The sequence below is a fragment of the Anguilla anguilla genome, chromosome 4 (assembly GCF_013347855.1).
Source record: "Anguilla anguilla isolate fAngAng1 chromosome 4, fAngAng1.pri, whole genome shotgun sequence".
In the NCBI taxonomy this organism is placed as follows: Eukaryota; Metazoa; Chordata; class Actinopteri; order Anguilliformes; family Anguillidae; genus Anguilla; species Anguilla anguilla.
In genome coordinates this window covers 46,414,145-46,427,084 of record NC_049204.1, presented here as the reverse complement: position 1 = coordinate 46,427,084, position 12,940 = coordinate 46,414,145, and the positions used below count along the sequence as shown (strand labels likewise).

General features: G+C 42.1%; 1 protein-coding gene across 2 annotated transcripts in view; it reads right to left on the bottom strand.

Moving 5' to 3' along the window:
• Positions 1-12,940, bottom strand: part of ptprn2 (protein tyrosine phosphatase receptor type N2) — a 220,835-nt gene that overhangs the window by 23,618 nt on the left and 184,277 nt on the right. For both annotated transcript variants that reach the window (XM_035415416.1, XM_035415414.1), the window contains 3 exons: positions 12,782-12,940; positions 1,934-2,081; positions 288-361 (listed from right to left, as the gene is read on the bottom strand). The exon at positions 12,782-12,940 is cut by the window's right edge and continues 36 nt beyond it. In XM_035415416.1, the coding sequence (XP_035271307.1) occupies positions 288-361; positions 1,934-2,081; positions 12,782-12,940 (381 nt within the window). The remainder of the gene's footprint in view (positions 1-287; positions 362-1,933; positions 2,082-12,781) is intronic.

Here is a 12,940-nt window from a genome sequence, read left to right as displayed (position 1 = left end):
TGAGTTCAGGCTAAAAATCCATCAAAAAATCCCAAAATCCATCTCACTGGAGCGTGCATTAGGCCACATTAAAAGTGGTCACTATTGTCTGTCGAGGTACATTAAGCATGAGAGTTAAAAAAATAAAAATAAAAAGTACATTATAGAACCACCTGATGAATCCTGCTCTCCTTCATTTCCAGACAAATATTCATAACACAATAACTCAATAAATCATTATTTTTTATAATACTACTGTAAATACAATATATCTCCTGCAATAATTATGCATGTGGATATATACTCACAATTGGGCTGGCGTTTATGTAATCTGAATTTCCAAGGTTGTTTTCTGCCTTCAAGGCTATCCTGCAGTGGTCATCTGAAATACACAAATAAAGCATTTACCATCCCATCACAACACTGTTGACTGTAAAGTACATTAACACTTGCAATGGGATTTAAGTGTACGGTTGATGCATAATTCATGATTATCAGATTACTGTGCATTGATGCACCCCATAAAGGGATGCTTTATGGTGGAGGTCACGAGCGTCAATAGGGCAACACAAAAAATACATAAACCACCGGAGAAACGCTCAACTTTGAAAACTAAAGATGTAAGAGTAATATAAATAAGTTATAACTGAAATATCTACAGTGAATGAATGCTCTGTTTTTAGTGTACTGTATCTGTTCAATATCTCTGAGGGAATTGTTCTGCTAGCACATTTCCAAAGAGCACGATTTCACCGCCCAGTCAAAACGAGGGGCTAATAAATGAAAAAGTGCGGAGAAGAAGAGAGGAGAGCATATTGACTCAGCCACATGCAAACTCAAAGGCTGCTCTGATCCCATGCACTTTAAAAAAGGCATTCTCTGTCTCTGATGCAATTACGGCTGTGCTGAGTGGGCGGAGCTCCACGTCCCATGCCCCACACCCCTTGTCCCACACTGTGTCACATTCCAAACCACATGCTCCACGTTCAGCAAAACCCCAAGCCCCATATCCGACACCCCACGCCTCATACCCCACACCCCAAATCCCATGGCAGACCTACTCCAACATCAATGAGCCAGCATCAACTTCAGTGTCACTGTTGTGGTGATACAGACTATTTTTGTATTATAAGAAGGGGTTTCTTATGAGATTGTTATTGGATGAGTTAATGTGAGGACGATGGGAATTAAATTTTGTAATTGAAATCTGTTTTCAAACAGATACAAAATGGCAAATTTCTTTCCTGAGCTGCTTTCAGAACCAACGTTCACAACAACTGATTTTTTAAATTCCGTTGGGCATTTTTTAAAGACACAATGCTTAACTACTTCACTGACCCTTGCTGGATTAACAACAGATTTAGACACTTTCAAGCAACTCTGCCCACATCAACACACCAGGTACGACTGCAATATGATTGGCTTCTTCACCAGCTTCATTTGAGAGGCTGCATAACTATGATATGTTTCAAACTTAAAGCTAAGCCAGTCCTGGAAAACCAGCTGCCAGCTTTTGGTTCCACTGATTTCTTTTCCTTTCTCATTGGCAGTCTGCATTGCTCGCGGTAACACATGAGCTGTTTGGGCAAAGTGAAAGTCGTTACAGGGAGTCCAGCTCGAAATTACCCAACTATACATGCAGAGGCAGAACACTGTAGAAAAAACTGTCTTTATGGTAAAATGTAAAAAAAGAACACGGTTTATACAGTGTTTTCCCTTCATTAAAATGTTTTTCACTGGCAACGCTACTGCCAGTCTTTTCACTGTTTTTTATGGGCCTTTTTTTACAATGCACCCGAGCGATGAGTCGAAGTAAACACGTAAGAAATTGTTTTGGTTGATTGAATTAAGCAGGTTCACAATAAGAGGCTCTGAACACCAAAAAAGAAAAAAAAGCAGTGAGATCGGATGTGCTTCTGGCTACGGAGAGACGGCGGGGTAAAGCTGCACTTACACACGACCACCGCTTCTGAGCGGTTCTTCTTGCCATTCTGGTCCTTAAGGCCGACGGTGCAGCCGTTGGGCTCGGCCTGGTAGCTGCACAGGGCCTCCCACTCTTTCTCCAGCCGGTTCTTGTTCTTCAAGTGGTCCTCCATGTAAGTCTGGGTAACGAAGGACAAAGACAGCCCATGTAAATCAGACCCCGCGGTATGTAAGCCTTCGTTTGGAGCGTCGACGTATCAAACAACAGCCCGGGAGAGGGAAGGATGAAGTGCATGCAGGCAAGGTCAGCGTTTTGTGTGGGGCTCAGGGGAGGCATTGAGCCTCCCCTTTTATCAGACCACGTAAAAAAACACTGGCGGAGAACCTCTTCAGGTTCCTCATAAAACTTTCTTTACAAGTAAATCTGATACACACAACTTCATACCCCTGCCCATAGCTGGTATTAAATGCATTTGTGTGTGTGTGTGTGTGTGTGTGTGTGTGTCTGTGTGTGCATTTGTGCGAATATTTGCCTGAGTTTTAGAGTATGGCCTCTACATAAAGACACGCTGCATTAAAATTTTTTTTTTTTTTACTGTAGCAGTGAAAGCTCCACCTGTCCACACAGAACCAAAACACCAATCCCCTCGTCAACCTGACGGCATCCGGCCATGATCCAGCCAGCAGAACCAGGAATGCTTATCGCGTTCCCCTTCCCACCTCAGAGCAACACGCGGCGAGAGGAAGACCAACAATCGCGCGCAATTAAGATTACCCGACGGTTTTTTTTTTGCCATTCGAAAAATACTTCAGGGTGATTCAATCACCCCTTTTACCGCTTGTGAAACCGCTGATAAGATTGTCTGTTTTTAAGCTGCCGTGCTGAGACGCAGAAATTGAATTCACTGGAGACAAAAGGGAGGGGGGATCAGCTCGTCTGAAAAAACTGGGACCGGCCTGAGTCAAGCTGTTTAAGAGAGACTCCGCATTGGCATGTTGTCGCTAGATAGTCCCGTCTATGGACCCCACAGGGTTAAATGATTTAGAGGGTATTGCATGAGAAAGAAGATTACACCTTTATGAACTGATTCGAAAGCTGTAACCCCCCCCAGCCCCCCAACGGGATGGCAATACCCAGTTATGGTGCCATTGTCAGAAAGAGGTTAAAACCAGGACTGCTGCTTTACCTTCCCACTGTTATGTCTCTGTTGCATTCAGATGTAATACTCTCCATCACTCACATTCTGTTTTACATCCTCCTGTTTGAAAATTGCAGAGCAGCGTGTAGGAGTTTTTAAATTCAAATAAATAAAAAAAACATCCAAATGGAGACTGAAATAATTTTTTCAAATTCGAAATGACTAAGGATGAATTCATACCTGCAGCACCATTTATAGGGCTTTGTTTGGTTTAGAAATGTTAAGGCCATCTGTATGATTCAGTCTTTTTGAGCATCCTCCCAGTCACGACACTACAATTCGATGCAAATCTAAACAGGCTAATGGTTTATCACTGACTAGACTAGACAAACCACACTCAGCCTTGATTGGAAAATTAGGCTAGTAGCTTATTTTACACTTTAACACGGAAGATTAAAATACGCTAACAAGCAACACTCTGATCAGGGAGGCCACACGTGGTAACAGGAAGCTTAACCTCAATATGACTAGCTCCTGTTTCGTATCTCTCTCCTACACTTCTTACACAACACAAAGCTGTGTAGCTTGCGTAATATTACTCAGAAACACACTACATATCATCACATTTGGATAATACGGTTACAGGTAAACGACTGAGCAGAACACACACTGCAACCCATAACAGCAAACTGCAATGTAGGATTTTATTTTATTCCCAAACGAATCATCTTGTGTTTGCAGTGAAGATAGTGTTGGGGTGTGAGAGGCCGATGAGAGGAGAAATTGTGTGACTCAGTGATTTGAATGAATCATTGTGTCTCACTAAGAAACTTACCAAGTACACCTAAGGTACGTGCAGTTTCATCTTGTATGTGTAGCTCCATCAACACTTCAAGGCTACATTCTAGTATTGTCAGCAAGACCATGTGATGCTTTTCAAGGCTACATTTTCTACTCTTGTCGATTTTATTTTTTTATACAACCGGTGCAGGATATATTTTTCTAAAATAAAATTTTATAACAGCAGAAACTTCTGAATGCTACAGCCTGATATACTTTTCTGTGTTTTCTGCCATACTGTGTGATAATTGCATTTCTGTGGGTGTATATCACAAAGGTCAGTTCAGTATATATATATATAAAATCCACACACAGAAATGTTAAAACAGAAAGCTTTTCTATTGTGCCGGTCAAAGGTTCCTAAACATCTGATTATGTAGGTATGGTAGGTTCTCACCTGTGGGAAGCCCCAATTGACTGAAGTAATAGGTAAGACAGAAAGGTGAAGGTTTCTCTTTGTAAGTCTTTTGCAAGATGCTCAGGTTGGGTTTGCATTGATTTTACATCGATTGTGGAGTTGCTGCCTGTGTATGAGTGTGCATACTGATCATGTTTGTTTGCAAACATTTCAAGAGGTTAACCGAAAGCAAACCAGATATTCCAACCATCTACATGACTTCACCACTAGGGATCTATACAGAAAGGTAAACACTGTGGTGTATTTGTTTGTGAATGCACATATTTGAGTACTTTTCCACAATTCTTCTCCTCACTGAGGACCACCATTGCAAATTGTAGAGGGCACAAACTGGCAGAAATTTCCTCGGGAACAAAAACTCTGGCGGCTGACGGAAAGTCTCTCTGCCCGGGCGATGTCTGATCATCACACCTTTGCATTATATTTTTATGTCGCATCACGGCGCTATGGAAACATGCTTCAATGTTCCAGAACTTCCCTATGTGATGCACGTATGGTTTCCACACTGCTCCAGCTATGCATAGCAGCTGATATCCATGCAGCTTTAAGTACAGCCATCGGTGACATTGAGAGAAAGTTCATTCAGTCATCCATCAACCTTGAACGGATGGCAAGAGCAGGGAAGGATTTGTACAAACAAGTGTATGAACTGTCTTCAGAATACACATTCCAAGTAGCAAAATGAAATGAGGCTGTAGCTCAGGTCACAAGAGCACTGAGCAAAGAGCTGAGAGATAAGACAGAAATCAGAAGGGTGCTAGCTCAATTAATGTAAGCTGTTAATGTAAGATTCACTATCAAAAGAAGAGTAATGCACCTGTATTAGGAACACAGCAACAGAAACCATTTCAGAAAAGCTTCTTTTTCACCGCAGGTTTGTTTTGGGTGAACACTGCATAATTAAATTTTTTTTAAAAGTGAGAAATTATTTTTTCCTCAAGGCCCACAGTCATATCTTGGATGATTATGCAAAAAAGCACCCATTACCTCTCATGCTGCATTCATTATTTAGTAAAAACGAACTTTGATTAGAATGTACAAGCATCACTGTAATGGGGCATCTTCCTGCAGAAAGTTATTGCAATTTCCAGGTTTCACTGACACTCTGGTCAATAACCTGATTACATTTCTTTCAAGAATTGCTTTGGGGTGGTGGCTGATTTTGAGAATGCATAGGTCTATGTTATTCAGTGGAGGAGAAAGCTCAATGAGATTTAAGGTGTGCCATGCATCTCTGCTTGGAGTTTAACTAAGAAATGGCTAACAATCAGCATGGACGTGTGTGTCCAACAATGAAAAAATTCCAGAAGTCGATGAAATCAGTCAGAAAGGCATGTAGCACCCCATAGGTCTCCAAAATTGTCCCAATTTACAAAACCTACACAGTTCATGCGAGTCCGACAGGGATCAAATGTACTCTATCTGTAACTGAACATTTCATTGTATAAAAACCCAAATGCTGCCAAACAATTTTGGCAAGAGCATCTTGACACATCTCACATCGCGAAACTGATGCAATGGCGGGGGTGTGTGGTCTGGCAACGTGCCGGTCCGACTGAGCCCCGGTTCAAGCAGGGACTTTAGAACACAGAGCTCCTCCTCTCCTGATGTGCCAGAGTAAGGGATCACCATTTCTCCATGACTTCTCTCTCCCTCCTTAGTAAGTCTGTGTGGCTATCCCAGTATGCAGCCCACCCTTCTCCCCAATCAGCTAGCTACAGCTACCACAGCACTACCATTCAGAATCAGCAGCACTAACAATCATTATCAGCAACATTACCATTCAGAATCAGCAGCACTAACAATCATTATCAGCAACACTACCATTCATTATCAGCAGCACTAACATTCATTATCAGCATCACAACCATTTAGAATCAGCAGTACTAACATTCATTATCAGCAGCACTAGCATTCATTATCAGCAGCACTACCATTTAGAATCATCAGCACTAGCATTTATTATCAGCAGCACTACCATTTAGAATCAGCAGCACTAACATTCATTATCAGCAGCACTATCATCCATTATTAGCAGCACTAACACTTATTATCAGCAGCACAATCATCCATTATTAGCAGCACTACCATTCATTATCAGCAGCACTACCATTCATTATCAGCAGCACTACCATTTAGAATCAGCAGCACTAACATGCATTATCAGCAGCACTAACCATCATTATCAACAACACTACCATTTAGAATCAGCAGCACTATCATCCATTATAAGCAGCACTAACATTCATTATCAGCAGCACTACCATTTAGAATCAGCTTCCTTACTGCCACATTGCAGCTCAAATCACCCAGGCCTGAATTCAATCAACACCTGTCTTTCACCTGGACTTACCAACAAATAGAGGTGTCTGTATTCTACTTCCGAAACATAGCATCTCTTCGGCAGGGCAGACTAAACAACACAGCCCAAAACAGCAGCCACTCAGAACTCCGATATAAATGGACCCACATCCAGGCCGCCCGTTTACCAGGAAAATGGGCTGACAAACAAGAAAATACCTCACAACTGTGACATCTTCATACAGCTGATCACATCTCAAATCACAAAGCGAATGCCACTCATCAAATGCCAAATTTATCTCCCTCCTCCTCACGAGCCAGTTTACCACGCCGCAGCAGCGAAAGTCACATTTTAAACTGTAACAAATAGAGCATGAAAGCTGATCCTCTTTCCACAAAACTGCAGCGTTCGTATATTTCCCGTGCGCTCAAACACAAATCATAGCGCATTCTCCAAAAATAACTGTTGAATGTCAAGATCCCATCAACCCTTGGCAGAAACCAGACGGTGCTATCCTCTTACCAACACAAGATGCTCAGATCAAGAGCGCCACGCCTTCAATACACAGATAATCCTTGGAAGCTTTTTAACACTCACGCTTGCAAAGACCTGTTCTATTTAACCCTCATTTTACAAAAACGCCAAAGTGACTGAATTTTAACATTTTTATTTATTTATTTATTTATTTGGTGGCTGAAACCAGTGACCCTTCACCGGCAGCACTGCTCTTATCTGACATCAGCTTCATCCCAGACCGCGACTGGTCTGCCCATTGTTAATGCCGAAGTAATGGGGTTTCGTAATGCGTAAAGAGATTACAGCAAGCCAATCAGGAGGCGCCGAGATCAGTGTGTTTGAGGCAAACACTCGCTAATCCCCCCTCGCTTGGCTCAGAGCTGTCAAAGGTGCTCAATGAAAATCAAAATTAAGTAATGCCCTAGCGGGAGAAGTGGTGTATCAGGGTACAGCTGTGGGGACAAATATACTTGAGTTCCATCCTGGATGGCTTATGCTTAGTCCTATGTGGATAAACATTATCTGATGAAAGTGTGTCCTAACCTGTAATTAATAAATATACACAGGCAGAAAAATTATGTAGCAATGCTTTTAATGTAAAATGTTGCTTTTAAAATGTGTGCCCTTCTCAAAGCAGAAAGCGCTGACAGACATAAAAAAGGAAATAAAAATTGTGTTCATGACAATATCATTTGTGAAAGAATACTGGTCTTTGTTTCTGCCCTAACCACAAAGATTTTAGCCATAAGAAGTTGCCTTTCATCCTTTACACGTGAACCCCTCTGTTACAGCTTTGACTGAGAAGAGGTTCCGATTTGTGCCTTTATTCTTTTAAAACATTCCTGTATCTGAATGCTTTTGTTAGAATGTAATATCTTTTTATTTTTAGTGTGCAAAAATGAAAAAAAAAAAAAATTTGAAAAGCAAATAAGGTTCCCCAAATAGTACATTTAAAATGTTTAAAACTTCAGAATGGTAATTTTAAAATCTTCAAAAAGGGCTTTTCATAAAATACCACTTTTTGGTCTCAGTCTTGCTAAGCTACAGAAATGAGAAGGACAAATACCCTGAATTCAGAAAAATACTGCAATAGATGCAATTAAGGTGCAATGCACAGTTCCTCCCCACTTCAAACCCACATAGACAACTGCTCTATAAGATGCATTTCCCTCTTCTCCAATTATCCTTCCTTTTTCCTCTCTGTTCCCCGCGCGTTTTCCACGATCGCGGATCCCCTTCCAGTACAGACGGGCCGACGCGCGCACACAGCGAACCATCAGATGCTAATTTTGACGGAGGCTCATTCGCACAAGTGCATAATTCCGACAGCTAATCCACTCAGGAGAGCGTGCAATAAGCAGGGAGCCCAGCATCACAGCCCCAGTGCAGCGGCGTCTCTCCCAGCAGCTGTTAGGGTATTCAAATCACAGGTTTCTAATGAGAATAAATGAGTAACCAAAGCATCGGAGGCCCATTGTGAATGAACACACTGCGCTGCTCTCGTTGTGAGACTATATTTAATGGATAAGTAGAATAATTACAGTGTGCTGTTTTAGGTTTCAGAACAGTGCTTCTAGTCCAATGAATTGTTCCACAGCATCACACGCCCTGGCATCGCTGCGATATAAAAAAAAAGTGTCTGAACGTTTGCAAACATACATCTTATTCAGTAAAAAAAATGTTTGCTATTAATCATGTTCTTTATCAATTTTTTTTCTTGTTGATTTATTACCACAGTAAAAAAATAATAATAATAAAAAATAATTGATGGAGGGTATGTGTTGCTTTCAAACGCTTTCAGAACTAAAAATAAAAATCTACTGCAACTTGAGAAATGGAGGATAAAGAAACAGTTTGTAGCAAAGAGAGAAGCAAATAGTGCCTTCGATCACCAGCAGTTCCTATATTATACACATGTGCAAACACACGCAGAGCACCCAATATCAAAGTCTGAATAAACCTGCTGAAGGTTTCTTAAACCTTCTTTTGAAGACTTTAGTGTTGGCACAATAGTGATAAAGAGGCAAGAATCATTCAGAAATGATATCACAACAAACAAATCTTCCCGCTCAGAAATGGAATCTAATGGAAGTATACTACAATAGAATATCATTATAATGAATTATTAACATACTGCAACACTTCACAATATATGGGCAATATATACATTTCTTTCATAAATTGGCATACATTACATCACTGTTGTATTTTTGAAAATGTTTGCATATTGACAACATAATGTCTATACACGCATACAGTAGTATATGGCGTTTGTATCAGGAGCTGTCCAAGGTACTGAAATCCACATAGCCTTGCTGTTCTACCAGATACATGTAACATGGCAAACCAATGATTTCAGCCTTTATGCGCTGACACAGAGCAAATGCAAGAACAGTTAGCAGGGAGCAAAAACAGGACGTAGCTAACAACATTTAAGCAGTTCTATTGCCATTATAATACCCAAAATAATAATAGATGGACATGCAATAGTCCAATGACATGCAATCTCCATAATGGCAGCTGCATTTTTTAAAAAAAGACAATTGATACAAAAAAAATTTAAAGATAGGTGTTTGGTGCTTGAAGCATCATAGCTTTTAATTCACAGGGTTAGGGTAGCTGGTAAAATGTTCATGCTCTGCGTGTAGATCTACAGGTAGGGAAGAGGGAGAGGAGAGAGGGAAAGGTGGTATAACCCGGTGAGAGGAACACTCATCAGATGGCCCCGGCTGAGTCTCCAGCACTTCCTCTCAGTATTCCCCGTGCTACGCTGCTGCTTTGTATTTGCCAATATGCACACATCTAAGGTACATGCTGATCCAACCTCGGGGCGTACAGTGTCATTACGTCTCCCTTCACCTCAGCGGCTGCGCCTGCACTCCAGATAAAAACGTGACGGGGGTCGAGCGCTCGGCCTTCCGCGCGACGACGGGGGCCTGCGCCTGAAATACAAATGGCTTCCTTAAAAAAAAAAAGAGAAAAAAAGCCCCGAGATTCGGATATTCATCATCTCGGTCGGAACAGCAAACAGCAGGGGTCTGCTGAACCCGGCCCGTGGAGCAGCGCCGAAGGGTACGGAAATATTGGAACAGGGGGCGTTGTGTGCCGCCTGCGCGCATACGGGACAGCCCTCTGCGCGGCGCGCGGACAGGGCTTCACTGCAGAGCGGGGGAAACATCAGCACGACGTCAACACGCGTGGGCGGCACGGCAAAGACGGGAACGCAGGGCTGCCCGACCCTGTTCCTGGAGATCTACAGTCCTGTAGGTTTTTTAGGCACACCTGATTCTACTCATTAGCAGTTCAATGAGATCTCTCGCAGTGCGCTTTGTTAGGGTTGGAGTGAAAACCTGCAGGATGGTAGATCTCCAGGAACAGGGTTGGGCAGCCCTGGTCCACTGAAAACCATGATAAAAGCTTAATTTCCTGACAACAATCAAAATTCTGCGGGTGTTCTTTGATTGAAGGCATTTTCATGGCCAACGTAGTTAAGGTGGAGGGTGAAATGGTGCAAGCAGTGAGCTGTAACAGGGCTCACAAGGGCCACTAGTGTTAAAGCTTCGTATACCTTAAAAGTGACACCGTGTGACCCAATGCGATAATCATGATCGGATAAAAAATATGGTGTGATTTATTAATATAATATATTTAAATCCCGTCGCAGATGCTCTTAATCAGATTCAACCAAGCCACTCCACTACTCGCACAAATGCACATGTACACACAAAAATCAACACACCATTAATCAAAACCACATTAAATAGTTTGCACTGTTGAGAAGTGTGGCGTTAGACAAATGCCTTTCGTATAATGAGGTCCACACTGAGAGCTACCCGCTCAGTGATTTCTTAAACTTGTTCCAAATGACTAAAAGAAAAAAAAAACGTTGCATTAAATTAAAACAATCAATTGAGCTGACAACTTTCCCTCAGTCGAGAATGAAAGTTTTACTAACGAACAGCAAAAAAGAAAACAGCAAGAAAAACGAAAATGCAGCTGCCAATCAGGAGAGCAGCCATATTGGATTCTTGAATGGCTCTCATCACACCTCATTTGGCTTCAACAAAATACAATGGAAACTGGTGAAAGGGAATTAGTGTGAGAGACTGAAAGAAAGAGGGGGGTTAGAGAGAGAGAGAGAGAGAGAGAGAGAGAGATAGAAAGAGAGGAAAAGAGTGAGAGAGAGAGAGAGAGAGAGCAAAGTTGAGTACTATCAGGTCTTAAAATACGCTACACTGTGGCAGATTATCTATCTGTGGTGAAAGACATTAATCAAATTAATAGCTTGACCAAGACTAGACTCATTGAGCACATCCTGGCAATACAAACTGCCTGACACAAACAAACAGAGCCGCCTCAGAGGACAAGCTGTGACCACAGTGATTCGACAAGACGTTGAGAGACTGCCGCACTTCATCAAAACAACATAAAGTAGGGGGCACTTGCTTTCCAAAAATAACACAGCTCAATTCACGAATCCCTATCCGACTGGACACAGACAGATTACCCCTCCTCCTTGGAGAGGAACAGAGGTGTTCAGCGCTGGCTGTCTAGCATGTTGCTGCCTGCCGGAAAAGCACTTCTTCCATACTTTATCAATTTAACATATGAAAATAATAAAGAAAGATATAATAAATATGGTAATACATAATATTTATAAAATTAATGACTTACAATACATTATTATTATTATTATTATTATTATTATTATTATTATTATTATTATCCACCATTATCTATACCCGCTTATCCTGAGCAGGGTGCGGGGGGTGCTGGAACCTATCCCAGTGTGCATCGGGCGAGAGGCAGGAATACGCCCTGGACAGGCCACCAATCTATCGCAGGGCACACACACCATTCACTCACACACACACTCATACCTATGGGCAATTTAGGGTCTCCAATCAGCCTACCTGCATGTCTTTTGACTGTGGGAGGAAACCCATGCGGACATGGGGAGAACATGCAAACTCCACACAGAAAGGCCCCCAGCCGAGATTTGAACAGACCTTCTTGCTGTGAGGCGACAATGCTACCCATTTCACTACCATGCCACCGCCTATTATTATTATTATTATTATTATTATTATTATTATTATTATTATTATTATTATTATTGAGCTTCCTGGTTTCCGGTTGTTATGGGTATTGGTGTATTATCTGTACAGTACATGCTTTGACGACGCAATTGTATATTTGCCATGTTAATAAAGCAAACAGAAATTTAAACTGGGATGGATTGACACAGAAATAAAGAGAGATGGTGAGAGAAAATGGACAGAGAGTGTTTACCAAGATCATGTGATCGATGGAGACAAAAATGGAGAGAGTGTTCACAGGAATCATGTGACCGAAGGAGACAGAAACGGAGAGGGAGTGTTTACCAGGATCATGTGACCAAAGGAGACAGAAATGAAGAGATAGTGTTTACCAGGATCATGTGACTATTGGAGACAGAAACAGAGAGAGTGATTACCAGGATCATGTGACCGGTGGAAACAGAAACTGAGAGGGAGTGTTTACCAGGAGCATGTGACTGGTGGAGACAGAAACGGAGAGGGAGTGTTTACCAGGATCATGTGACCGGTGGAGACAGAAATGGAGAGAGAGTGTTTACCAGGATCATGTGACCGGTGGAGACAGAAACGGAGAGGGGGTGTTTACCAGGATCATGTGACCGGTGGAGATGTCCATGTTGGACTGGGCGGGCTCCTCGCTCCACATGGAGGTGCTGCTCCGTGCGGAGGGGCTGGGAGAGGGCCCGTCGCTCAGCTGTGACGACACGCTGCTGATTCGGGAGGTGTGCAGGGGCTCCGGACGTTC